General features: G+C 55.1%; 6 protein-coding genes across 6 annotated transcripts; 4 read left to right on the top strand and 2 right to left on the bottom strand.

Moving 5' to 3' along the window:
• The first annotated feature begins 2,311 nt into the window (after positions 1-2,311).
• On the top strand, positions 2,312-5,452 carry HER10_EVM0004851 (uncharacterized protein). The gene is made up of 2 exons (XM_035474481.1): positions 2,312-4,224; positions 4,280-5,452. The coding sequence occupies exons 1-2, from the start codon at positions 3,114-3,116 to the stop codon at positions 5,230-5,232; spliced, it is 2,064 nt and encodes a 687-aa protein (XP_035330625.1). The 5' UTR covers positions 2,312-3,113; the 3' UTR covers positions 5,233-5,452.
• A 562-nt stretch (positions 5,453-6,014) lies between these two features.
• Positions 6,015-8,014, top strand: HER10_EVM0001197 (zinc-binding dehydrogenase). Its single transcript, XM_035470952.1, has 4 exons — positions 6,015-6,920; positions 6,998-7,127; positions 7,219-7,678; positions 7,808-8,014. Exons 1-4 carry the CDS (start codon positions 6,643-6,645, stop codon positions 8,008-8,010), a joined length of 1,071 nt encoding a protein of 356 aa, XP_035330411.1. The 5' UTR covers positions 6,015-6,642; the 3' UTR covers positions 8,011-8,014.
• A 115-nt stretch (positions 8,015-8,129) lies between these two features.
• On the bottom strand, positions 8,130-9,649 carry HER10_EVM0011593 (uncharacterized protein). Its single transcript, XM_035481021.1, has one exon. It carries the CDS (start codon positions 8,871-8,873, stop codon positions 8,316-8,318), a length of 558 nt encoding a protein of 185 aa, XP_035331010.1. The 5' UTR covers positions 8,874-9,649; the 3' UTR covers positions 8,130-8,315.
• Positions 9,650-10,303: 654 nt separating this feature from the next.
• HER10_EVM0006453 (uncharacterized protein) lies at positions 10,304-11,055 on the top strand (the record flags this gene model as incomplete). The annotated part of the gene is made up of 4 exons (XM_035476036.1): positions 10,304-10,438; positions 10,535-10,648; positions 10,711-10,878; positions 10,930-11,055. The coding sequence occupies 4 exons, from the start codon at positions 10,304-10,306 to the stop codon at positions 11,053-11,055; spliced, it is 543 nt and encodes a 180-aa protein (XP_035330729.1).
• A 3,804-nt stretch (positions 11,056-14,859) lies between these two features.
• HER10_EVM0013299 (uncharacterized protein) lies at positions 14,860-24,037 on the top strand. The gene is made up of 3 exons (XM_035483210.1): positions 14,860-16,701; positions 16,975-20,965; positions 21,097-24,037. The coding sequence occupies exons 1-3, from the start codon at positions 16,534-16,536 to the stop codon at positions 23,568-23,570; spliced, it is 6,633 nt and encodes a 2,210-aa protein (XP_035331107.1). The 5' UTR covers positions 14,860-16,533; the 3' UTR covers positions 23,571-24,037.
• Positions 24,038-24,286: 249 nt separating this feature from the next.
• Positions 24,287-26,736, bottom strand: HER10_EVM0001933 (major facilitator superfamily transporter). Its single transcript, XM_035471665.1, has 4 exons — positions 26,558-26,736; positions 26,344-26,444; positions 24,793-26,275; positions 24,287-24,740 (listed from the first exon to the last, which is right to left on the bottom strand). The coding sequence occupies exons 1-4, from the start codon at positions 26,601-26,603 to the stop codon at positions 24,670-24,672; spliced, it is 1,701 nt and encodes a 566-aa protein (XP_035330460.1). The 5' UTR covers positions 26,604-26,736; the 3' UTR covers positions 24,287-24,669.

Genomic DNA, 26,736 nt, shown 5'->3' with positions numbered 1-26,736 from the left:
ACATGAGACTCTAGACTCTAGAGCCAAAACCATAGTGCTACCTAGAATCCCCTATGCCGTGGCATCGGTGTGAGTGGTGTAGTATACTTCGCAGAGTGTAAATGGCTGGCTTGCAATGGCATGATCAAGATGCCTCTCTCGATGCTGACTGGTTGGAAGCATGTGTAGGAGAAAGAATAGATGCCAAGGCTGGGCGAGGAATAGTGTAATTTCAAATTATTGGGCCAATGTCAAGCAGCAGGAAGCCAGTGGATGGCCACGGACCGGGAACAAGAAACCCACTCAAGGCAGATTCGAGAAGCAAGAACGCCTAACCCAACACCTACAGTCACAAGTACACAGTAATCCTTGGAGGGGGGTTTGGGGCCTTGGGCCACCCCCCCTGTGCCCCTGTGGTGAAGGTACACTCAACCAATCCTACTGCGAAGAGGTACTTCCAACTGAGTAAACGGAAACGCAAACCATTAACACACCGGGCCCTGGAACAGCTGGAACAGGGAACCCAGATGACAGCCAAGTCTGGTAAGTTGTAATCAGCTTATTGATGGAGAGGGAGAAAGATAGAGTGGGAGACGGTGTAAGTCAAGCCGGAGTCAGACAGATGGACAGGAAATTTTGGTGGAAATGTCAAGTGCTCGAGGTAAAGTGCCTTTCTGAGGCTAACACTTTTTAGCATCTGCTTAGGGGTGATTCCGAGTCTAGAGTCTTACATGTAAGCAGGCAGACCCAAAACAAGAATAGACATCTATTTACTACATTTGGGGAAGAAGACGCTTTGTAATATGAGAGCATCGTCAAGTTGTAGGAATCTGTTGTCCGCTGAGATGATGGTGGAACATGAAGGGATGGACGGGATGCGAGGCTGGATCGGATGTTGGAATTTGGATGCCCAGTCCTGTCAGGATAGGAAGCAAAGGCCCGCCGACCCTCACCAGTACCAGTACCAGTTGCAGTGACAGCGACAGTCTCATCAGATTTCGAGTCGTCGGGGTGCATTATCTGGATAGACTGGATTGTACGTGTTCGAAACAAGACCCCTATCTACCCCTCCAACCGGCCGTTTCCCGCCCGTTTCTTTGACCCCTAGCCATCATGCACTAGCAAAGCAAGGTTTCTGCAAAAGGGCCCTCTTCTTGCTGCCTAGATGTTTTATTAGTCGGCATGCCTGGGTCCACGATGCCAATAATGTCCATGTCGAGACTCCCAGCACGAGCTTATTACCATTTACCTGCCAGTATCGAATCCCATCCATCCAAGGCCCTCCCTTGCGTTACTACCACCACAACAGTGTTTGAGTCTTGCTGGCACGGCTGGATTGGTTGTTGGCGCCCTCCTTACTCCGTACGGACGGGAGACGCAGAGAGGAGGAGGACCTTGCTTCTAAAGATTATCTGCGCATCAAACCGTCTTTTGCTTTTCGCATCTGAGCATTCGCATTCTCGTCTCGTCACATGTATCACAAGCAAACAAGCAAGCGAACACGCACATGCGCACACCGAACCCGTCTTCAACAGTCATCAGCAGCATCTGTCAAAGGCTGGCCAGCGGACCTAGCTCCAAGCTACACCCCGAAGTGACGGTTGAAACCTTTTGAGCTCTAGACACACGAGCAACGTCCTTCATTGCTGCTGACTAGGTACTTTACCTTGGTAAGGTGGCAAGCAAAGGGCCAACTTATCGTCTGACTGAGAGCTCCGAGAAGCTACGATAGACGCCGACCTGTATCCGTACCCGTACAGCCAACAAGTCGTCTAGATCCCTGCAGCGGAAAGAGAGGCAGAAGATATTTTTGGATTTTACCTGTTGGCTGGTAGCATACCATCGTGCCGGATCGCAGTCTGCTCCACGTCTTTGCACGCGCGGCCGACGTACACTTCAACCAGAAAGCAACGAAAGACTGACAGGTACTCCGTACCTACGAGAGGTACCTTACCTAGGTAGCTCCCGCCAGAGAATGAGGTGTTGGTTGGCGTGGTGCATACTCACTACTCCGTACCCAGAAAACAAAGAAGAGCACCTCGGCGTGGAAGTGACAGCACCTTGGAGTAGGTAAGGTACGGATACTGCGTACACTCCAAGCGCGGATCAGAGCAAGCAGCAAGCGGAAAGCACCAACATCCATCACCTAAGCGCATGCCAATCCGAGTCGGAGCGCGCCGTTGCAGAGCACACACGCAGAGGTATCTCGACCCGACCCAACGTTGGGACTCCCAAGTACGGAATACTTTGTTCCGGCACGCATCTCAGGCACAACTCCAGGTACAATCCCACGTCGTGGTACCACCTTTCCACCAAATCAAAGACACCGGCCGAAAGATCCATCCTCAAACGTGCACAGCCTTGTGGGAACCAGCCAGATTGGGCCGCTCAGGTGGATCCCAGCCAACCAACCACGTCGCCCGTCGCCCACCTCACCCTGCACCTCACACCTCGCTGTCCCACCGTCAGTCACCGTCCACACTCCCCTCCCCTCCCCTTCACACTCAAGGTACGGACAGGCTCCCGAGTCCCAAGTCCCAAGTCCCAAGTCCCAAGTCTCTCTCCTCCTTCGAATCCCAAGTCCTCAGACCCCAATTCCACACACCGTGGACCTGCCCTGGTGCCGGGTCTCTCTGTCCGGTCCCCCCCCCCCCCCTCCTGTCCTCGCTTCCCCATCTCAACTCCTCCTTCGCACACTGTAGCACATTACCACTCAATCTCCCGCCGCGCTACGGTATTCTCTCCCTCTCTCTCCAACGCCCCCAAAACGTCGCCAAACCCCCTTCACTTCCAGTCACCTTACCACTGTCATCCGTCTCCGGCGTCGCTGCTTGACTCTCTACTCGTCGCTGTCACTCAGTCACACTCATCCACGCAAACTATCATTGCGCAAACCTATTCGCGACAGCGAATAACATCTCGTCGTCCGCGACTGTACCCCCGCCGCCTCCAGTTTGTGTGCCGTCAGCTCGCGCGTCAGCACAGCCCCAGGGCGGTGCGGTGCCTGAAAGGCTGACTTGTGAACTGCCTCGCCCCGATTCTAAAGACAGCAACACACAACACACACACTCCCGCAATCGCATCCACGTACACACGACATCCCTCCATCCCGACTACCGACATCCATTTACATCATGGATCAACAAGGCCAGCGCGGTCGCTCACCGTCTGCGGGGCATCAACAGCCTCATATAAGACATCCTTCGCATTCTCCGTCTCCGAATCCCTTCCAGCCCAATACCGAAGCATCAATTGGTCTCGGTCTCGGCTTGGATCAATCTGCAACTCAAGCCTTCAACGGAGCCGCCTCCGCCGACTTCTCCAGCTTTAATAACACAAACAACTTCCTCAACGGCCAGCAACCCAACCAGCAGTCTTACAACCAGTCCGGAGCTGCCTTTGCGAACCAAAACCAAGCCGGCTTCCTCGACCCCAACACCTTCCCCTCCGGCGACTTCGCCCTGTTTCCCAACGCCGGCCAGAACGACCAGCAGTTTACCACCGGTGTCTTCGACCAGAGCCTCAACCCCGGTGACATGAACAACATGGCTATGCCGCAGAGCCACCACTCTCCTACACCTCCCCACCTCCTCAACCCGGACCCCCACCAGACTCCCTCCGCGCACCAGTCTCCGGCCTTCAACCAGCACCAGTTCTCTTCGCCGCCCTCGGGCGCGGGCCACTCTAGACATGCCTCCCTCGGTCCCGAGGCCGCTCTCCTGCCGAACCAACTGAATGAATGGAGCCAGCCTCAGTTTCGAGGCCACCGGAGATCCCCGTCCGAGTACTCGGACGTCTCTTCCGCCGCACCGTCTCCGAACTTGGTGAGCGCCGACAGCTTTGATGGAATCGACCAGAGTCATTCGCCCATGCAGCGACCACAAGATGCTGGTCTCTACCAGCAGATTCAGGGTTTCGACAACTTCACCATCTCGGACCCCGCCCTGGGCAGTCCCAACCTGCAAGGGCGAAGCCCCTCCCATAGCCCGGCCATTTCCCCGCGCATCCTCCCTCAGTCGATGCCCGAGCTGAACCAGCCAACCAACTTTGGCCTGCAAGCACAGAATGCCGGCTTCGTCAGTGGTACTGGCTACACCGGGCAAGAAGCGTTCCCGACTCTGCAACAGCCGGAGATGCCCCAGGCACCGGCCATCAACATCGAGTTCGCGCCCACGGCAAGACAAAACAACTTCGAACAGCCCAAGAACCAGATGGATCAAGATTCTCTCACGCCGCCAGAGCGAGGTAAGGCACCGTGACGGTATCAAAGTTGACACGTCGGGACTAACAGTACCAATAGGCCGTCCGCGATCCAGACCCCGCGCAGTGACAGATCCCTTTAACAGCTCCGGAGGAGGCATGGTGCGGCAGACTTCTGCCGGCAGCTTGTCGCCTCATCTAGGATCTGATCTTTCTGGCCGAGACTCATCACGATCGCTCTCCCCGCTCGATCGGGGAGCTGTAAGCCCTAGTCGCAGGCGACAATCTACCTCAGCCGTGCCAAACAACGTTATCGCGCTTAGACTGGCGGATCCTGAATATCAAAATGCACAGGACAACGGAAACTCCAAACGTGTTCAGAAGCACCCGGCAACATTCCAGTGCACCCTGTGCCCCAAGCGCTTCACTAGAGCCTACAACCTCCGATCTCACTTGCGAACGCATACAGATGAGCGTCCCTTCGTCTGCACAGTTTGTGGCAAGGCGTTCGCGAGACAGCACGACCGCAAGAGACACGAGGGTCTGCATTCTGGAGAAAAGAAGTTTGTATGCAAGGGAGACCTCAAGGCTGATGGTCAGTGGGGCTGTGGTCGCAGGTTCGCGCGTGCCGATGCGCTTGGCCGACACTTCCGATCAGAGGCAGGTAGAATCTGCATTAAGCCCTTGTTGGACGAGGAAATGCTCGACCGGCAGCGCGCATGGCAGGAGCAGCGGATGCAGCAACAGAACATGCAAAATATGGCGGCCGGTATGGGCATGGAGCCAGGTTATCCGATGGACGCCGGTGGACAGTACATGCTGCCAGCTGCTCTGTTGGCTCAGTACCCGGCGCTGGCACAGATGAACTGGTCAGCGCAAGACGCGAGCAGCGGTCTCGAAGACGACATATCGGGCCGTTCGTCATTCGATGCCAGCGACTACGAAGGCGACGACGGTGGGTATGTCAGCGGACCCGGTACAGGCTTCGGAGAGGGCGGCATGGGTCAAAACTTTGGTGAAGTCGGATATGCCAGTGATTATGGTGGTCGGTAACAGGGTGATTCAAGTTCACTTGCCATTTTCTTTGTTTTTATGTCTTCTTTGCGGCCAACTGCCTGCGACAGGGTTTATTCTTCACTTATTTTCTGGGGATGTGGCGCTTCATGAACAAAGCGGATGTACGGGAACAGCGTTAGCAGCGCCCTCAGAGGACGTTGCGCGGATGGTCTGGTTACAGGATTTAGAACGCGTTGTTATAGATACCATTATGACGAAACCTTTTTACATTTATACATGCTGGCGCCAATACCCTCATCTGATGAAAGCAAGTGAGATTAGGGATACAGTGAAGCATGGGATTGTGCCCCTCCGAGGGGCGATAACTGGATGGAGGGGTGATTATCGGCGATAAGATTGTTGTCACTGCATCGCGGGGTCGGCTGTGGCGTACCCCTCACTCTGACCTGACCGCCAAATAATAGGTAGTACGTATTGCCACGGAGGCTGGCATTCCCAAGGTGGTAGAGTATCGCAGAAAGCATCCGGTTCCCGAATGGATGCGATGGAGCGTATCCGGCGCCGGAATCTGATAAGAGTGAGCACCTCGGGTTACCGTCGTTCGCTGTCCGCAAGGTAAAGTACCTATGTAAGCAGCACAGGGCACCGTTACTCCGCGGCGCCGAGAAAAAAGGAGACCCTACGGATACCTACGGACGGCCCAAGCTCCGGACCTCGAATTTCTAGCAAAAAAGTCCGGGGTATTACATAGCTTTTCCCAAGTCGCCGCGGGCTCTTCGGCTTCCCACCCCCCCAACCAACCACCTTTCTAGGGAACAGAGACTCGGGAACGAGAAACATCCGCGGTTTACCAAGGAAGCTCTGGGTGCGTCGCGCGCCCCGATTTACCAGGAACAGTGTCGGTTCCGTGGGTTGCTTACTCGAGTATCGACCTATGCTGTGTCGTGCGGGGCAGAAGGCAAAATCGATGATGCCGGTGGGAATAACACACACGTACATCTCGAGCTAGTGTGGATAACATGGTTCCATTCACCACCGCATTGGCTTGGCTGGGACCATGGACCCCTACCTTTACCTTGTTGTCTTGGTCTCCTTGACAGACCATACGTAGTAGGTAGCTACGCAAGCATTTGTAAGCTGGAGGGGAGGCCCGGCTTGACGATGGGCAAGGAGGGGTTATCGGTATCGGGGCAGAGGAGCTTTTTTCCCCTGGGCGACGCAAGTGCCGACTGGATTGTTACTTAAAGGGGCTTGTTGATCTAGAGCTTTTGCAATTGAGTTTGGCTTTGGTTACCAAAGTAGATACCCCTCCGAACAACAACACTTTACAACTTCTATACCAACACAGCTATCAACACAGAGGTAGGCATTCATTCGCCCAACACTCGGACAGAGACCAACACTGATATATCACAATCCAGAATACCCAAACAATACGCACAAACAATGGCGACAAACCAAGCAGTAAAGACAATCGAAGCGGGCGTCGCAAAGGTAGTCGACGCGCCCGTCCCCACCCTCCCCGCCGACGACTACATCCTCGTCAAGACGACGGCCGTGGCGATCAACCCGACGGACTGGAAGCACGTCGACCTCGCCGATAAGGCGGGCTGCGTCGGCATCTGGGTCGGGTGCGACTACGCCGGCGTCGTCGAGGAGGTGGGCAAGGGCGTGACGAAGGATTTCAAGAAGGGGGATCGGATTTGCGGGCCTGTCAACGGATCGTGAGTTTTCTTCGGCCTGGCTTCCTTGAAAGCAGGAGGGAGAGACAGAGGGAGAGGCTAACGTTGGAGTACTCCAGAAACGCTCTGAGAGAGATTGACGGCGCGTTCGCAAAGTACATCGCCGTCAAGGGCGACGTGCAGATCAAGACGCCGGACAACATCTCAGACGAAGAGGCCGCGACGCTCGGCATCGCCGTCACCACAGTCGTATGTCTACTTTATCTACCACCCCCTTCCCATCACAGCCAACTTTCTTCTCGGACAACCTTTTGCTAACCATGTACTAAAACGCAAACAGGGCCAGGGCCTCTACCAAGGCCTCAACCTCCCCCTCCCAACCGAACCCACGACCGCCACCCCGGCCCCCACGATCCTCATCTACGGCGGCAGCACGGCGATGGGCATCTCGGGCATCCAATACGCGAAACTCTCGGGCTACCGCGTCCTCGCCACCTCGTCGCCTCACAATTTCGAGTACCTCAAGTCGCTCGGCGCCGACGAGGTCTACGATTACAAGTCGCCCACCGTCTCGGAAGATATCCGCAAGGCGACAAACGACGAGCTTACGCTGGCGTGGGATTGCCAGTCGACCAACGAGAGCGTCGTCTTGGTGGCGAAAGCGCTGAGCAGCACAAAGGGAGGTGTTATTGGGACTCTGCTGCCTGTTGATAAAAAGGTCGTCAAGGAGGTGAATGACAAGGTGGAGGTGAAGATGAGTTTGTATTATACTGTTTTTGGGGAGGAGTTTGGATACTTTGGTGAGGCTTCCCCCCTTTTTTTTGTTCCCTCTTTTTTTTTTTCCTGTTGTCTGGTCCCTTGTGTTGGGGGGCATCTCATCTTTCCTCTCTCCTGATTTCGTGAAGACTAACGAGATTCTCTGATTACAGGCAAGAGGGACCCCGTACAGGAAAACTACGAGTTCGGCAAAAAGTTTTGGGAAATCAGCCGCGGGTTGCTGGCCGAGGGCAAGCTGAAGCCCATCCGCGTCGTCAAGAACCAGGGGGGCAGCGGCCTCGAGGGCGTCGTTGTCGGGTTGAAGGAGTTGAAGGAGGGCAAGGTCAGCGCCGGCAAGCTCGTCTACACCATTTGAGAACTCGAGTAGCGATATTCCCCTATTCTTGTGTAGATGAAGATTTTGGTATCAACTCAGTCTGCGTGGACGATGACCACGATGGGAAAAACATTACGTATATTTTTCAACAGTGCTGCCTGCCATGAACTAGCCCTTTTCCAAAATATTCTGCTGAAACCATCTTCCTATGCCCTGCTTCTGCCGAAAAGCGAACTCGCAACAAATCATGTGGTATCTAAAAGCACTTCCTTGCCCAAACGCCAGACCCTCCCTCCCATCCTCCTCGCCGTCTGTTTCCAACATCAGAGACGGGTGGGCCCCGTCTACATCTTAGCCCTCCCAACCTTTTGCGCAACCTCATCAAGCACCTTCTGCACCATATCCCGGTGCGCCCCCTCCATCTGTCCCTTAACAAGCGGCATCAGCATCCGACTCGTCTCCACCCTCGTCGTCTCGACGAGATCGTAGTCCCCCTCCACATACCCTTCCAACTTGCCGCCGTGCTCCCCGGGCCACCGCTCCTCCGGCCTCGGCACGACGAGCCACTCGGACCAGACCCGCACCCCGCCGGGGGCCTCGGCGCGGGACCGCAGGCCGTTGGGGATATTCTGCAGCACGGCGGGGAAACTGATTTCTTTCTTCACGCCGGGGACGACGGTGACTTTCTCGTAGACTTTGTAGCAGGCGAGGCGGGAGCCGTCTTCGAGGAAGTGGGCGTCCGAGACGACGCTCGCGAGGGGGACGGGGACCTTTTCGTAGCGGGTTACGAGGGGCTGGTGGCGGATCACGGGGGACTGGGATTGCAGGGTTTCGATTACGGCTTCGGGGGGGAGGATGCTGGGGAGGGGGATGCGGATCGTGAGGTTGTGGTGGGCTGGCATCTTTTCTCTTCCTTTTGGTGTAATTGGTCTGGTGTCGGCGTCGTGGGTTCGGAGGTCCCGTTGGTTGTGGTGGTGGTGGTACACACCCCGGATGTCGATGACGATGACGATGGCGGGGCCGGAGCCGTGTGCGACTGGTGGTTCTCTTCTGGAGGTAGCTTTGTTGAACAACTCCGTAGAACAGCGGGAGCTGGTGAACCGTCGTCTGGGCGTTATTGAAGAACAATCCGAGGTGGTGACAGCAATGGAAAAAGTTGCACAAAGTGGCAATGTCGTCTGTCGTGTGCCCCAAAAAGACCGATATCTCAGTCAGCTTGCTTCCCTGTCTGGTTCAGGATCAGCGGGGATTGGGGTCTGGGTCCGCGTCTTTTTTCTTTGTCTCGAGGACGTTGGCGGAGGAGGAGGAGATGAACCTTGTCCTCTATAATGAACCACGTTTCCTTCCGTAGAACAGTCAATAGAGAGGAGAGGTAAGGTAAGGATTCAAGGGATAGATGATTAGTCGTGTAAAAGGTATGGAAGGGGGCGCGAGCGGCCAGGACGTCTTTTGTTTCGTCTGGTGGTCTGTTCCCACACGGGGTGGGCGGTTGATTTGTCCCGACTTTCCCACCACGGACATGGACAATCAGGAGGAAAAAGAGGGATGGATGGATGGTTGGATGGATGCACTAGCATCTGATGCCGAAGTTTTGTCTGTGTGTGGACTTTTGAGAAAGGCTGAAGCAAACAGGCAAACAAACTCCTCCAAAGAGGAAACGACGTCACCCGAAGGATTGGAACCACTGGGAAGCTTAGCAGACACGGGTGACAACCTTGCCGAATCTAGCAAGTTTAGTGCAGGGAATAGTAGTATAGCACAGCTCAGAAAATGCTCCAAGGATCGGCTGGTAATGGGCCTATTGGCCAACAGAGAGGTTCGCGTGAGATTTTGAGGTTTGTCTGAGCCTGCTGACGCTTGTAGCAAATGGCCAGGTAAGCATAACTATCCGTATCCGTAGTCGTAACTGGACAGCGTGGACAAGGAGCCAGCTCTTTTAGAGCTGGATTGTTTTTTTTCTTTTCTTTTCTGCTGCGGTTTTGATACCAATGGCACTCCGATGTTGAAGGATGGGAGAAAGCTGAAACGAGTGGTGATACTATTATTAACCCCTGGCGAAGGAGCCAGTGCCTCGGACTGAGTTGCTTGTATCCTTACGTTTGTGGGAGCTCCAGTTGAGGCGCGACCCCCCCGGGATAAAAGAGAAGCCGCACCTTGGACCCTGAATACCTCAGATAAGCCTTCAGCGACTGTGGCTGATGCTACCTGAGCACCGATAACTCTCCGAATGGGGGGCGGCATATCGGCCTCATCACAATGAGGTTGTTTGTCTGCAACTCGCAAGCGCAGTCGCAAACGTGGGGTTATCAGAAATCACCCAGAAGAAGCCATCATGACCAACTATGATGAGTTTGTGAAGGAATTCTTCTACTTTCCCGGATTTCTTCAGGCTGACGACCAAGATGAGGTCGCCGAAGATGGAGGCGCGTACCGCAATACGACAAATTGGTGTCTATTTGGTGAGATCGTGAGAATCGAGCTCATTACCCGCTAAGTCCTCGTCTGCCGCGACAAACGCGACTTTGCGTTCCTCGTCGCTTTCTATCCAGATGGAAATGCGCAGGTCGATCATCGCCCATTCAAGGTTGGACATACCGTTGCAGTTTTGAATACCACTACCAAGAGATTCTTGGATGGGAGGGAGTTCGCGTGGAGAAGCTGGAAACTTGTCGGGTTAGTCCTGCTTTCTCACTCATCATCTCAATCAATGGTGGCTAATTGACAAATATGGTACCTTAGGCCTTTCCCATGAGACTGGCAGACCTTTACCAGATGAACACAGAGCTTGTCAAGTACACTGGAGGAATTGACAAGCAAAATGACACTCGGCCGTGTCAAGCCTGTGGCAAGGAAGCACAGGAGCGCAAGAAGTGTGGCGGCTGTGGTTACTACTACTACTGTGATACCGTACGTTACTGTCGTGGTGCGATTCTGAACGTAAATGCTGACGAGCTGCAGGCGTGTCAGAAGAAGGCCTGGGAGGGCAAGAACCACAAGAAGGAATGCAAGGTCCTCAAGAATCCCAACATGAGAATGCTGCTGAATCTCAAAGCCACCACTCAAGCTCTCCGATTCACAGATTGATCTCGAAGTGGGAGTCTAGGGTAGGGTAACAAGGAACCGTCAAGCTCATCCTCGTTGATTGCAACTGAGGCGATTCCCCGACTGGTGCCGAATGGTCCTCTTCCCTAGAGTACAATTTCCTCTGGTTGCCTCTGAGTCAACGTCACGCGACCTGAGACATGGCCGAAGAAGTACATGCGGCCTTATCCAGCTACCATGGGCAGTTGTTGATGCAAGTTCTCGGCTTCGTTGGATCGAGGTGCACCCGAGGGTTGATCTGTAGTTGATGCTCCGATGAAAACTGGTAGGGCCAAAGACAAAGAATTGAACGTGAACCTAGAAGGTGTTTTGCCAACGACACTCGTCAAGCAAAGTAATGATTTCATGGTCACCGTAAGCGCAATTCAGCCGATGACTCAATGGCCATCACCGAGAAAGACAATTTGCCTCTTGGGAATCGCACTCCAAGTCTTGATTCCGAAAGCGTCGACAGGGTTCTAGAGCAGAACGAGTCGAATCTGCAGCTAACCAAGTCAGTGATATTGCATTTCGCTGCGCTGTCTCCTCCATCGACCCATAGTTTCAACCTGACCAAAGGCCATGGATGACGGCCATTGTCGAGGTGGCCAACTGTGGCCAGTTCAGGTCTGACCGCCAGAAGAAGCCGCGAGATGCTCGTAGTCCGTCCGGAAGGAATTGGTCTACACCGTCTGACAACTGCGTGTTAGTTGATCGATGCTGGAGAATAAGCCAGCAGGCAGGTTGTGAGGGAGAGGCAATATTTTGTTGTGATCATGCCTGACGCCGTTCCTCAAGAAGTCTCCATTGTGCTTTAGTATCGTGACACGAGCGCACTATTTCCTCTGGGTCTCTACCTGAGTTACGCCAGGTACCCCAAACTGACACATTCCTTGTTTAGTGTTGAGACTGTCTTGCTCGCCTTGGACTCTTCTGTCATCGAAACTGACAACGAAGACGGGCGATGGAAATCTGCGGCATCCCGAAAGGTCCAAAGCCTACGGGTAGCCGTAGAGATGATAATTCAGCGTGGCTGGTTGGTGCAAAGTTCGCCCAGAGGTGGGTTGAGAAGTTGAAGCGGTGAGGGAGCCGCCATACCGCTTTTGGCGACACTCGTGGGATGAGTGGATAGAGATGCGCCATGCGATGATGGAGGTGGGACGCGTGTAGACGAAATGATCCAGTAGACAGATGAAGTCGCATCTCCTTAGACAGGGCCAGACTTGGGATGTGCATGAAGGGCATGTTAGCTCCCGATGCGCAGCGCAGCGCCGCAGGCCAGTGACCCTGCGAGCACACCCGTCGAGATGCAAGCTGCTGGCGGCCCTGGGGCTGCTTCGACGATGACTGGACGCTCATCGGCCATCGTACAGATGCCAGATGGAGCCCTCGTGTATTTGAAAGGTACGAATACCAGGCCTAGGAGAGGTCATTCCATGCTAATAGGCGCATGGCTGCCCAGCCGGTAATGTATCGATACCTCACGGCCTGGTGCGTCGCTGCATCGATACTAGAGCGTAGCATGCTGGCCGAGCCGTTGTCCGCATGGCAACGCAACGTCTCGTTGACTGAAGGCGACTTCTCCCTTTTCTTCCCTGACTTTGGGTTCGTCCCGCTTCCGTCACGACGGTCCTAAGTCTAGGTAGACGGGAGGGAAGGATCTGTATGTAGTAAGTTGGCGTAGGAACCGAATGATGATGGACATGGTGGCATGGTGTTGCCGCTTTTTCTTCTCTCCCCCGCGAGCTTGATGCGCCTGCATTTCATGCTTCGCCATTCAGATGCAGATGCATAGGCCGCGCCTGCCTGTCATCAATAAATTTAACGGCATGGCTGCACGCCCTCTCTTCAATGCCCAATCCCGTTTGCCGCAGGTCGCGAGAAATGGGTAAGGGAGTTGAGTCTCAATAGTCCCCTTGCTTGGCGGGGTTGGTGTTAATTGGAAGGTACATGGGTAACTGGGGGCGAGTGGCTGGAGGACCATGTACCTCCGCAATTGAGCGGTTTAGGCGATGAACCTCCGACCATCATCCAGGCCGTATGGTAGACTGGTGCAGAGAGAGGTAAATCCGAAGGAAGACGAGGGCGCCCGGGCGTTACCGGATAAGGGCTTTTCTGACGGGAACTGTGATACACAGGGATATTGAGCAGTTCGAAAATTTGAGTACCTATTGATTGCGGCAGTCGAGCTGAAAGAGATTTTCCTATGCGTTGGAGCGGTGGGTGGTGTTGAAGTTGTGTAGTTGACAGCAGCGCGTCATCATGAATAACATGGAAGACCGCAGCTTCGAGAAGGAAACTAGCATGTGGCAGCAGCGAAGACCCAAGCGGGAAAGGCTGGTGGTGGTGGTGAGTTTTTCGCAGCAGGGAAGAGGGATCAAGAGAGCCAACGCAGGTGTGCGTAGGGTCCTTGGATCCTGCTAGTCAAGGAACCCGAGTCCAGAAAGAGTTGTTTACTACCTACTTTTGTTGGTTTTGTATGTTGTATGTATTGTCAACCTCGAGACCACCAGTCAGGTATTATTATTGCCTTATTCCAGCGCTAGAAAGGTGCTTGCTCCATAGATACCTTAGATACTTGCGCTTGCCTGTGCTAAGGTTGGGATGGAATTCTACCTACGGAGACACGCCGAAAAAGCCAAGAGCTCTTGGATAGGTTCCGTACCTTGGAGAAAGAGGTAAAGCGACGGCATCAGAAAGGGAAGGCAGTAACAGCCTAGGTACCTTACCTATTCATAAGGTACGGTAAGGTAAGGGAAGGAAGTAAAAGGTATCGATGTATCCCACGTGAGAACGCAGCTGGTGGCGGCAAGGGCGTTTTACCTCAGAGCCGGTGCCTTTTCTACGGTTACGGAGTAATTACCTACAGTTCTTCCCCCCTCATAATCCAATCCCTTCCTTGGGTACCTTCCTATTCAATTTCTGCCCGCCCTGGTTCCGCTGCTTGTTCAACATGGAATGGAAACAAGATGCACCTGATATCCAGGACCTGCTGACCTCGTGGTTACCTAAACATTCTAGAGTCCGCCCTCGTGGCTCCCGCAGCGCGTACTAAGACTAAGAGTCTACTGTGTAAGTACATACTCCGTAAGAGTGTGCTGCCCAAATGCCCACTTGAAGCGGACGGCATCCTGGAGAAATGGCATCACCTGGGCCGCTGGGCGGCAGGCTGAAGAGGAGGGGAGGGGCTAAGGTGGTGTGAATCGAGTCAAACGACTCCGGCGTGCAGGGGGTGCCATCTCTCTGAGTCTCGAGACACTTGATATCACACTAACTCGGCCAATGAAGCGCCGAAGCCGCCCTTCTTAACCGACCACACTGCCAGGGATCACCACCTTTTTCCAGACTCCCAGAGTGAGGTACTTTGGAGTTGTACTGTCACAGTCTGCTTAGTGGGTGGGTTGCTGCGCTTTTGCCGTGGCACCTCCTCCCCCTTCTGGGCTAAGCACCCAAGGTACCCATCATGGGCCATGCCGTTGCTCGGGATCTATCGCCATGTACATCACACACACACGTACACGAACACACGCACATACACCCATACGGTCCACGGAGCGGGCCAGGGGAAGAGAGAAGGCGGCGAGCAAATGGGGGCGGGAACAGCGACAGCACCCAGACAGACGGAGGAGACGGAGGAGCAACCACGGGGAGACTGAGACTGGACGCGATAAAAGATGCGTGTGGATTGGTCCTGATAGGATGGTTTTGATGGATGATGGATGGGACATGGCTGGTCGGATGGATCGCATAGACGTGCATACAGCATCAATATCCATAATTATTCTTTCCGTCCTGCCTTACCTTTTACCTCGCTTTACCTTTACCTCACATAAGGTACCAAGTACGGAGTACTGACTCTGTCTTTCTCTGTCTGCAGACTCACCTTATTATCTTGCCCTTGTATTCCTCATTTGGATTGTTGACTCCCGTCTTGCATTAGTTCTTGTGTACACCTTCCCTGTATACAAGGCGGTCGCCGCCGCTCATGCTTCTCCCATCTGTTTCTACTATTCTTGCGGCGTTCTCTGTTGCACGACAGGGCGAAACTTCTGACCAACTTCGCTGAAGAAGAGAGCGGAAAGACAAATCGCCCTCGGTGGAAGAAGGCGTACATCAAGGTAACATATTGTAAACTAATTGCAGAGTAGGCAAGCGGGCTATTCATTAACAACAAACACGTCCCGTTCGGTCAATTGCCTCAACGTCTGGCTGGCCGGGCCCGGGCTCGACAATACGACGACGGCGTCTTACTCACACCACCATCCGAATCGCATCTCCGAACAAGTACGGAATACTTTTGCTCAGCTCACGAGTCGGAACCAAGCAAAGCACGACCTCAACGACATCACCAATCCCAAGTGCAGGCTGTGGCCTACGTTGCCTGCCTCCTGCAAGATATCTGGCGGTCTGCAACCACATCCATCCACCTATTCGCCTTCGCCGCGACGATCTAGCGTCAACGCGCTGACCCATTGGCTCCCTGTGAAGGAAGTGGCTTGTAAGAAATGATTTTTTTTTGACTCTCCTCTCCTTTTTTGCCGGGTCACATCCAGCGTTCCTATTGCTCCTTTCTTGCATATGGCCAATTCAACCTCACCTCCTCCAGAGAGAGTCATCTTCTTAGAAAAAGGGGCGATGGGAACGGCTTGAAAGTCGTAGTTGAATACAATCAAGAAACTGGCGGATTGACCTCTTTCTCTCTCTCTTAGGACAGCTTCAATCCAGGACCATTTCCCCGGCGATCAGACGCGACGGCGGCGACTTTCTCAAGCTGTGAGCCTGTGACACCAAGAGCTACATCCCTGCTATCGCTTCGACTTGGCCCGTTATCGTCCAATTCTCCGGCAATTTTGAGCAGGGGACCAGGAACATACCTGTAGGCAAAGGCGGGAGAAAAAAGAAGAACAAGAAGAAACAGGCGAGTGTATTTCCTCCTCCCTGCCCTGCCATATCTTATCCATCCGCTGGTCCCCTCTTCTTCCCTGCCCCCAATTCACCTTACCCGTCACCACCCCCAGATCCTAGGTCCCTTGCGCCGCTGCGTACCGCAAAAGTGCTCCGTCTCTTTTGCGGCCACCCGAGCCGACCATCCCACCACCCAGCCTGCGCAGTTACATCTCCCACCATAGTAGCAGTCCCTGGAGGTTTTTTCTTTTCTTTTCTTCCTTACTGACTTGCACCACCTGTCTCAGTTCGCCTCGGTCGTACGAATACACAGTCTGGAGGTTTATATCTGCAGGTGAACTCCTCTCACGTCCTGTTCAACTCTCGTTTCATCGACCCGCCCCCTCCTCTCGCCAGCACGAACCCGCTTGTTTTCCCGCTACACTGCGTACAACGACTGCTACGATTACGACGACCACGACAAAAACCACGAGCTATACACCGATATACCCTCATCAGCCGTTTCTCTCCTCCGAACCGATTTAGCTTCCATGATTCTCACACCAAGCTGTAGCAACACGAGCTCAACTTCTCAACATGGCGGCGGTCGCGGTGGCCACATTCTCCCCATCAGGGCGGGCAGAAGGCGTATATCGATGGAAGTCAACCCAGCAATCGACGACGACTGGCTGGGCTGAGGAAGATGTGCGCATCCGCTTGCGCATGATCGCCCGCGCCTGGGAATCCGCTTCACACAATGCTCAGGTACGACCCGAGACTTTTTCGTCTGCCGTCATGGTTTTCTCCAATTCCTGTTTACTCTGGAATTTTGTGCGCGCCGGCGCCGTTCCAGCCTGGACGCCTCAGCGCTCGTCCCCAAGTCTAACGGCTTACCGTTCGCTGCCATGGCTGGTCCGGAAAGCCTTTGGACGGGAGTCGGGGGGACGTGAGGGGCATGACGCCGTCTCACCCCCCATTCCACTAACACATGCCTTTCAGATGAACTTCTGAGCTAATCTGATCCGCTGACATCCCTAGATTTCATCCCATCATCGACGACCCCTCAAAACCACATGCAACATCTCAACTCCGTTGAAAGCACCAGAATGCGGCCCGCGATGGTTGCGACGATTTGAAGCGCCCTCTGAGCCGTCCGAGCCATGCGAGCAAGTCATGGACCCGACGAACACTGGCGGTTTTGCGAGTCGACGACCATCAGACTTCTCTTTCTTCACCCAACCGCACACTTCAAGCACAGAACAGCGACAGCGACGAAACGGCGACGCCATACTCAGCGATCCTACACGCGACTTTCTCATCGACTTTCTCATCGACTTTGGTTCCGAGGAAGGATTCATGCAAGCGGCGAAGAAGAAGAAGAACAAGGCGCCAGCCAAGGCGCCGGCGGCAAACAACAATAACGATGATGATGGCGCGAAGAAGGAAGACGAAGGCGCCGGCGATGGAGGTGATCAGGGCGGTGACGCAGGTAACGACGGCGGCGCTGCGGGCGACGGCGATGGAGGCGACAAAGAAACACCACCAGCAGACGATCCGCCCCCGGAAGATGACTGGGGCTTCGCAACCACGAAATCCAAGAAGAAGGGCAAAAAGGCTGACGAACCGGCACCTGATTCATTCGATGAAATAAAACTGGACGACATAGGCAGCGGCAACGGGTCGTTAGACATCAATTTTGGCTCAACGGAGACCAAGAAGTCAGGGGGGTTCAGTTGGGGATTGGGAGCGTCAAATTGGACAACAACAGGCACGGGACTAGGGAACACATGGGATTGGTCTGGCGCTAACAAGAATGCAGCCACAAGTACGCCAGCGGAGGCAAAGGAAGACGCCGATTCAAATCCATGGGGCTCCAAAAGCAAAACGAAGAAGAAAAGCACCACACTGGGGTTTTCGTTCGGCGACGACACACCAGCTGACCCGGAACCGGCACCCGACCCGCCGCAGGAGAAAGAGGAGAAAGATGACCCGTGGGGTTTCGGCACTGCGACTACAAAGAAAGACAAGAAGAAGAAGAAAGCCAGTATCTGGGATGCGGTGGAAGAGGACAAGGCTCCTGAATCAGCCAAGGAGGAGACACCTGCAGACGACCCATGGGGTTCGTGGGGCGGTACCACCAAGAAGGGGAAGAAGGACGACCCCCCCAAAGAGGAGCCGAAAGACGACCTGTGGGATACCTGGGGACTTGGTAAGAAGAAGAAGAGTAAGGACGAGCCGGCCCCTGAACCAGTCTCTGAGCCGGCGCCCGATCCGCCAGCCTCTAACGAGGATCCTTGGAGTTGGGGAACATTATCGGGGAAGAAGAAGAAGAAAGGCCTAGTCGACCTTGAACCTGAACCTCCCCCGGTGGCAGAACCCGAGCCGGAACCTACCCCGCCTCCAGAACCCGAGCCAGAGCCCGTTGATCCTTTTGCAGGCTTGACCAATTCACAGAAGAAGAAAAAGAAGAAGGAGATGGCTGCCGCCGCCGCTGCTGCCGAGGCCGAAGCTGCTAAAGCCGCCGAGGCCGCTGCTGCTGCCGAAGCAGAGGCCGCCGCCGCCGCCGAAGCGGAAGAGGCTGCCCGTAAGGAAGAGGAGGAACGACTAGCAAAAGAGGCTGAAGAGCAAGCCGCCAAAGAAGCAGCAGAAGCCGAAGAGGCGGCGAAAGCAGCGGAAGCCGCCAAAGCAGCAGCTACGGACGACTTTGGATGGGGTGTATCAACTAAAACCAGCAAGAAGAAGAAGAAGGGCAAAGCTGAACCAGAACCCGAACCGGTTCCTCCTCCACCCCCTCCAGCCCCTGAACCAGAGCCTGAGCCAGAGAAAAAGGATGACCCATGGGGTTTCGGTGCAGTGACATCCAAAAAGGATAAGAAAAAGAAGAAGGGCCTTCTTGCCGAACCTGAACCTCCCAAGGAACCGGAACCTGAACCCGAGCCGGAACCAGTACCGGAGCCAGAGCCTGAACCGGAGAAGCCAGCAGAAGATGACTTTTGGGCCAGTTTAACAGGATCCAAAAAGGACAAGAAAAAGAAGAAGGGCAAGACTGCCGATCCCGAGCCGGAACCTATTCCTGAACCTGCGCCCGAGCCTCCTGCTGCTGATCCAGAGCCAGAACCACCAGCGGACGATGACTGGGCAAGCTTCGGCCTTTCCAAGAAGGACAAGAAGAAGAAGAAGAAGGGCAAATCGGCGGATCCCGAACCCGAACCCGAGATTGTACCAGAACCGGCGCCTGGTCCCCCAGCCGAGGAAGCGGAGCCGGAACCTGAAAAGAAGGATGACGACGACTTCTGGGCTGCTGCTACTAGTTCGAAGAAGGACAAAAAGAAGAAGAAGGAGGCCGAAGCTGAAAAGTCCAAAGACGACTCTTGGGGCATTTGGGGTCTTTCCTCCAAGAAAGACAAGGAGAAGGAGAAAGAGAAGGACAAAGATAAGGAGAAGGAAAAGAAGAAGAAGAGCAAGGAGGCCGATAAGGAAGCTGAGGAACCGAAGGCTGAAGCGGTCGAAGAGGATGAATGGGCTGGCTTGAGCAAGTCGGACAAGAAGAAGAAGAAGAAAGATGCCATGGCCTTGGTTGAGTTTGGCGGAGAGGACGAGCCTACCCCTGCCGAGGAAGCCCCTCCTGCCGTACCAGACATTGCCGACCCCCTGGATGGCGGCGGCTTCTTCAGCTCATGGAACATCGGTGGCAAGAAAGACAAGAAGAAGAAGGGAGCCGACGCCGACGAAGGCGCTTCTATGAAGCCCGATGCAATTGAGGAGCCCACAGATGACATCTGGGGAACCTCGTCCTCCAAGAAGAAGAAGGACAAATCCAAGAACGAGCCCATTGAAGTCGTGGACGAGGAGCCCAACGTGGATTCCGTACAACCGGATTCCGTCGAGGAGACCAAAGACGACGATGACTGGGCCGCCTGGGGATCCTCCAAGAAGAAGTCTAAGAACCGTAAGGACATACTCGCCGACCCTCCACCGGAAGCTCCCACCCCTCCCTCATTGGACATGGCTGAGCCTGTAGCAGAAGCAGAACCTGAGAAAGAGAAATCCAGCTTTTGGGGCGACATGACCTCTTCCAAGTCTAAGTCCAAGGATAAGGATAAAGACAAGGAAAAGGAGAAGTCCAAGAAAGAGCCCAAGCTGAGCGAGAAGGAGCTCAAGAAGCTCGAGAAAGAAAAGAAGAAGGCTGAAAAGGAAGAAGCAGCGCGGTTAGCCAAAGAAGAAGAGGAGGCTGCCGCCGCCGCTGCTGAGGCCGCTGCCAAGGAGGAGGAAGAACGCCTTGCACAAGAAGCAGAGGAGGCCGCGGCAGCGGAGGCGGCTGAGGCAGCCGAGAAGGCACGAATCGAGGAAGAGGAGGCTGCAAAGATTGCGGACGAGGAGGAGCAGTTCGCTGCCTTGGAGGCCAAGAAGCTCAAGAAGGGCAAGTTGACCAAGAAGGACCAGGGTGTTTACGACACGCTCAAGGCATCGATCGACGAGCGCGCCGCCGCATCCCAAGCTGCTGCGGATGCCGAAGCCGCCGCCGCCGCCGAAGCTGAAGAAGCCGCTCGCATCGAAGAGGAAGAGCGACTCGCCAAGGAAGCCGAAGAAGCTGCTGCCAAGGAAGCCGAGGAGCAGGCGGCACGTGAGCGAGAGGAAGCTGAAGCAGCGGAGAAGAAGGCGAAGAAAAGCTCCAAGTCGGAGAAGGAGTCCAAGTCCAAGTCGAAGAAAGAAAAGGAGAAAGAAAAGGAGAAGGAGAAAGAGAAGGAAAAGAAGGAGAAGAAGGATAAGAAGGACAAGAAAAGCAAGGACAAGGAGAAGGAGAAGGAAGAGGATCCGGAGCCGGAGCTGGAGCCGGCGCCAGTCGAGGACGTCGACAACGAGGACGAGCTGGCCGACATTGAGCTGACCGAGGACCAAATCGAGGAGCTCCTGGCCGATCCCGAGCCTGAGGAAGCTGCTCCTCCTCCACCACCCCCGGCGCCGGAAGTAAAGCCATCCAACGATGCCTTCAGTTTCTGGGGCGTTGGCACTAAGAAGTCGAAGAAAGGTATGTGGCCTCAGGCTCGCAGCCAATCTCTCTTCACACCACCACACCACCAAGTCTCACCAAGCCTATTGGAAATGAGACGCCTCAACGGGCGTCACCTGAGATTACACTGCTGACTCATCTCCGTATAGGTCTAGAAGGTGCGAATCTCGGTTGGAATGACACGACTACATCATCCGCCACAAACAACGATGCCCTGTCCTGGATGCAACCGTCTACGGCTCGAAAGGGCAAAGGAAGCAAGATTACTGACAGATTAAAAGCATTTGAACCAATCCCGCCGCCGGAAGACGAACCTGAGCCCGTTGTAGAGGAACCTGTTCCTGAGGAGCCAGCACCAGAAGAGCCAGCCCCGGAGGACCCTCCACCCGAGGAACCGGAACCCGCACCGCCAACTCCTCCCCCCGTCGTCTTGTCGAAGGAAGAGAGAAAGCGACTAAAAAAGGAGAAGAAGCGCGCTGCCGAAGCTGCATCCGCGCCTCCTCCGCCGCCACCGCCTCCTCCTGTTGTCGAGGAGCCACCGTTAGTCGACGTTGAAGAACCAGCTGACGAGAACAAGTCTTCGGAGCCACCTGGAGCTTTCCCCGTCGAAGAGGATGAGAACGAGATCATCGAAGTGATTGAAATGCCGGTGGAGAAGAAGAAAAAGAAGAGTAAGAAGAACAGAGATAGGGACATACTCGCCGAGGAAGTCCCTCCTCCACCAGCTCCACCACCGCCTCCGGCCGTCCCTGAGGCTCCTGAAGACCCTGTGCCTGAGGAGGAACCCGCTGCTGAGGAAGAGCCAATCTCACCTCCACCTGAGCCGAAGTCGAGCAAGAAGGACCGGGCGAAAATCAACCGAGAAGGTTCCTCGTGGGGTATGTGGTCGGCTTCACCTCGCGAGAAGGAGAGAGACCGTGATCGAGATCGCGATCGCGAACGTGATCGTGACCGCGACAGAGACCGGAAATCCAAGTCAAAATCCGAAAGACGCGAAAAGAAACACGCTTACGGCGACGAGGAAAAAGTCAAGACTTCCTCCAAGGGTTCAAGCTCCGGCAAGGGCGACCGCGCCGATAGAGACGTTGAGACACCAGCACGGCCGAAACTCATGTCGATGTTCAGCACCCCGCCCATTTCCCGGACGACATCCACCCGGGACCGGCGACACAGACCGTCCCGTCGTCATTCGGTCGACGCGAGCGGGTTGGTGTCGCCACCTCCCGAGGAAGCCCCTCCACCTCCCATGTCCTCCAAAGCCGCCAAAGTGCTTGGAGTCGACAAGTCCAGCAGCAGGCGCCGCAAGCGCGATCATATTGTGGACGAAGATATTGTCATGGTCGGCGCCAATGGTGACGGCGAGGACGGCAGCCCTCCCAAGTCATCGCGCCGACGATCTAGATACGCTAAAGACGATGACCTTGTCATGGTGGACCCCGATGGCCCTTCCGAGCCACCACCAATGAAACGATCCAGCTCGAGTGCGAAGAAGGGTCTCGGAGGCCTCTTCAGTGGCCTCAGAACACCCAAGACGGAGCGTCCGGACCCCTTGCGAAGGCGACATACCTATGCGACCGATGATGACACCAGGCGCGAACGCCGTCAACGATTCCATGCCGATGCAGACGAAGCCGACCCCGCAGCGATGACCGACATGGACCAAGAGGCTCGCCGCGCTGCTCGCCGTGCTCGTCGTGCAGCCAGAAATGCTGAGGCGGCCGAGGCCGAGGTCGTCGAGCCGGATCCCGAAGAGGCACGCCGCGCCGCCAAAGAAGAGGCTCGGCGCGAGCGCCACCGTAGGAGAGACGAAGAGGATGCCGAAGCACGCAAGCAGCAGGAGAAAGAGCTCAGACGTGCGGAGCGGCGCGCGGCTCGCTCTCGCGGGCACCGTGACCAACGCGAGGAAGAGGAACGGAGAATGGCCGAAGATAGGGAGGCTGAGCGTGCCGAACGGCGAAGAGTCCGGAAGCAGCGCGAGGCCGCCGCGGCAGCGGATGCTGACGCAGATGCAAGACGCGCAGCCCGGGAAGAACGTCGACGAGCCCGCGAGGCTCGCGATCGCGAAGCGGCGCCGCCGCCACCACCGATGGACGAAGAAGAAGCCCGCAGAGCCAGGAAGGAAGCCAGGCGTGCTGCGCGTGCCGCGGCCGAAGGCACCGACGCAGAAGAGATGTATCACCACCGCTCCAGCCGGCGAACCCGGGAGTCCGGGGACGAAGGCATGCACTCCTCGCGACACCGGTACAGACGCAACGAGGAGTCCAAGCCGGCGTGGCCCCACTCTGGAACGTCATCGTGGGTCAAGGAGCACACCGACGCCGGCCCGCCTCCGGATGACGGCGGACAACAGACGGACGCCGTGCCCCAGACCGAAGACGAGGCGCGTCGTGAACGGCGCGAGCGACGTCGCAGGGCCAGGTACGAGGACGGCACTGCCGACGAGGCCGATGATCGCCGCCGTAGAGCCCGGCGCGAAGAGCGTGAGCGTCGGACGTACGGCGGTAGCGGGGGTGCCGGAGGCGGCGGCGGCTCCGAGGGGAGCGACGAGCGGCGTCGGCAGGCCATGTTCTCCGATGCGACGGCTACGCCGCGGAGCAGTTGGTGGAGAAAGCTGACTGGTTGAAGAGACACGCACACACAAACACACACAGAGAGAGAGAAGACAGAGGGCGAAAACTACGACAAAATGATGTGTATGAATGGATGTCAGCGAAGCGTTGTGCAATTTCTTTATTTTTTATCTCTTCCAACCCCCTGTTGTCGGATCGGAACACCACGCATGTTTTGATTCTTGTTTGAGAATATGGTTGTTTTGCTATATGAAAGAAAACCCTCTACGATATGTTTGACATATACCCCCCTTACCAAATACGCATACTATATTCTTTTGCTGCAATACTATGTTACTGCATACTATGTTACTGAAGAGAATGTTGGAAATAGGTGATGAGTATTGTTTCCATGTAAAGGCATCGCCTCCAGGCGGCCACAGAGAGAGAGAGAGAGAGATGTCTTGGATACGAGCATGAATAGCATGGGTATAGGCAGCATAGCATAGCACGCACACACATACAAACATCTATTCAGCACCATAAAAGTATGAACCTGAAAAATGAACGTTGAGAATACATCAAGAACCCATGCCTCCCTACTTTGCAACAAGCCAGCCCGTACAAACCATCTCCCAAGATATCGCGATACCTTCCACCCAGCACTGACATGTCGGATGGGAACCCTGGAAGCGGGCATCACAAAGCACCCCAAAGCCCTACAACGCGGAGGCGGGCATACATCCGTGTAAAAGACGTCCATCTCGGCCAAACTATACGCGTCTGTTCGCCGGGAGCCAAAGATGCCCCTCCCGAGATGCACGGAAGATCGGGCCTTCTGTCATAGCGTCGGAAGCAAGACCACAATAAGCCAGCGGCAGAATCGGCAAAAACGGTGAGAATAAAACTCTCCGCACTCTTCCTGGTGCTTACGCACAATTATCGGGAGGCCTCTTGGGTCATTATACGGAACTAGGCATTACTATATGGTACTATGGAGTATGGTAGATGTAGGGTATATCTGGACGCCCAATGGCGCACCCACGGCCCGCACGTGAGCGTGAAAACGCACTCAGGCTTTTTTTGGGCGTGTGCTTAGAGGTAAGGGGACGGGTGTCTTTCTCTAGATCGGACATCAAATCGAACAAGAAAGGAAAAGAACACACTGGTTGCTCAGCGCAGCCCAGTCAACTTCAGCAGATCATGTTGATGGAAGTAAGCGCGGATGCGTTTGCCATAGAGATCTACAAGTAATTAGCTTTCTGTTTCGTACGGCGTAACAGATCGGCGACTTACACATTGGTATACTCGTGGCACAAACAACAACCTGAATGCTGGCAATGGCCATCATTGTAGGCTTGATACCACCCCCGATGATCCAGTCATAGGCACTGAACGTAAGACCAAAGCTGAAGATGTTCTTGAAAATGATCATGATAGTGAAGCCTTCGATGGCCATGTCGCGGTAGGCATCGACGATGTATAGAGAGCTGGCCACAGCCCCGATGACCATACCAGCAACCTCGAAGCCGAAGAATACGAGCGGGATGCTGTAGTGGTATTCTTTAGTTGAAAGCCCAGCAGATGTGACGCCGAACCCGTAGAGGCCAATGGAACCGATAATGAACATGGGTAGCACCATGACAATACGGAACTCGGGTTCGTAGATGCCATTGTTGCGACGAGTCAAGAACTTGGCACTCCAGTCGGAGAAAGCGCCAGCAATGATGAAGCCAACGAGCGCTCCCACGAAAGCACCAACGTAGGCGTATCCAGCGTATACCTCATTCCAGTAGTAAGGAGGCCCCAAGAAGAGGGCAGCAACAATGACACCGATGAAAACTGTCCAACCGATCATGGTGCCCTGAATCAGACATCCCCACAGAAAGGCGGGCTGGGCGATGAGCGGGAACGGGCGAAGCAGCAGTTTCCAGTAGTGCTCGTCCGTCTTGCGACCATCAAACAAAGCCAGCGACTGAACGAATGTCTTCTTCGGAGTTTGAGCTCCCGCTCCTCGGACAGCCTCCAGGCCTGATCCATAGGGCGCAGACGTAGGGTTCAGCTTCTCGTGGTCGCTGGACCTGCTACCCGGGCCGTCGACATAAGATGTCTTGTTGTCAGTGAGTTCGATGGATTCAGCAGCCATATCCGTGTTGAGCGCAATGTCCCGACGATAGGCTGTCTCAGGGCAAAGGAAGAAGACGGCGGGGAGGCACGCAGCACAAAAGATGGCCTCCAAGTAAAACGTCCACCACCATCCAATGCTGTGAGTGATCTTGCCAACAACAATGGGAGTGAAGAAGGCGCCGCCAAACACTGCCAAGTTCGTAAAGGCCATGCGGGAGCCGCGCTGGTGTACAAAGTACAGATCACCGACGGCGGCATTTACGAGTGTCTCGAAGGGAGTACAGCCGATACCTTGGACAATGCGCGCACCAAGCAGCGAATAGTAGCTCGTGCCAACAGAGCCCGCCCACGCAGACGAGGCAATGAGGATGCATATTCCGAGAATGAAGAGATGGCGCTTGCCCCAGACTCGGGCAGAAGGCACAAAGAAGATGGCTGCGGCACCAACTCCGAGAAGGAAGTATCCGGTCAAAAGTGCGATGCGGGTGAAGCTAGTACGGAACAGGAGGGCAATCGTAACGGTATTCGCCGCGAGAATAGGGCCGAGCGCGGTCGCGAAGATGGCGGTCATGGAGAGAACAAAGGTGATCAGGTCTCGCTTCCAAAGGGGCCAGTTCAGGGGATCGTTGGGGTCATCGGATGGTTGAGGAACCTAGTGGGCTTGTTGTCAGCTGGAGGTTCACAGACTATGTCGCAGAAGCTATCCCGTCGGCTGCTCACCAGAATGATGGGCACATCGCCGCTCGCGTCGACTTTCAGTCCATGGTGAGAATCGTTCGCTGTCTGGGGACGGTTTGGATCATCGAAGTAGCGCGTCGTCCCTGGAGTTTTGACGGTCGTCAGCGATGGGATGACAGGAGGACAATGCGGGCAGAGCGTTGAGAAGAAGCTGCGCGGGGACACGGGCGGCCGGCGCGCGTGCAAGGCAACTCACCTGGGACATTGTCCAAAGTCCTGGACTCGAGAATGCCAAGACCCATGATGGCAGAGTGTTGGAGGTTCCAGATGCTTGTATGAGCAGCGTGGACGTTGCAGGTCTCACGACATGATAAGGCTGAGAAGGAGTAGAGCCAGGCACAACCGAGTCGATCTGGCGTAGGGCGGTTGTCGTGG

Source organism: Colletotrichum scovillei (assembly GCF_011075155.1).
Source record: "Colletotrichum scovillei strain TJNH1 chromosome Unknown Contig00008, whole genome shotgun sequence".
NCBI classification, from domain to species: Eukaryota; Fungi; Ascomycota; class Sordariomycetes; order Glomerellales; family Glomerellaceae; genus Colletotrichum; species Colletotrichum scovillei.
The sequence above is the reverse complement of the archived record's forward strand: the minus strand, read 5'-3'. Positions and strand labels throughout refer to the sequence as shown.

Bases quoted from the DNA above. Each gene is read 5' to 3' on its own strand.
- HER10_EVM0011593 (XM_035481021.1), bottom strand. From the start codon at position 8,873: ATGCCAGCCCACCACAACCTCACGATCCGCATCCCCCTCCCCAGCATC.
- HER10_EVM0013299 (XM_035483210.1), top strand. From the start codon at position 16,534: ATGGCGGCGGTCGCGGTGGCCACATTCTCCCCATCAGGGCGGGCAGAA. The intron at 16,702-16,974 runs GTACGACCCGAG...TGACATCCCTAG, and splicing joins CCGCTTCACACAATGCTCAG to ATTTCATCCCATCATCGACG. The intron at 20,966-21,096 runs GTATGTGGCCTC...ATCTCCGTATAG, and splicing joins CACTAAGAAGTCGAAGAAAG to GTCTAGAAGGTGCGAATCTC.
- HER10_EVM0001197 (XM_035470952.1), top strand. From the start codon at position 6,643: ATGGCGACAAACCAAGCAGTAAAGACAATCGAAGCGGGCGTCGCAAAG. The intron at 6,921-6,997 runs GTGAGTTTTCTT...GGAGTACTCCAG, and splicing joins TGCGGGCCTGTCAACGGATC to AAACGCTCTGAGAGAGATTG. The intron at 7,679-7,807 runs GTGAGGCTTCCC...CTCTGATTACAG, and splicing joins GGAGGAGTTTGGATACTTTG to GCAAGAGGGACCCCGTACAG.
- HER10_EVM0001933 (XM_035471665.1), bottom strand. From the start codon at position 26,603: ATGGGTCTTGGCATTCTCGAGTCCAGGACTTTGGACAATGTCCCAG. The intron at 26,445-26,557 runs GTGAGTTGCCTT...TCAAAACTCCAG, and splicing joins GACTTTGGACAATGTCCCAG to GGACGACGCGCTACTTCGAT. The intron at 24,741-24,792 runs GTAAGTCGCCGA...AATTACTTGTAG, and splicing joins TGCCACGAGTATACCAATGT to ATCTCTATGGCAAACGCATC.
- HER10_EVM0004851 (XM_035474481.1), top strand. From the start codon at position 3,114: ATGGATCAACAAGGCCAGCGCGGTCGCTCACCGTCTGCGGGGCATCAA. The intron at 4,225-4,279 runs GTAAGGCACCGT...CAGTACCAATAG, and splicing joins TCTCACGCCGCCAGAGCGAG to GCCGTCCGCGATCCAGACCC.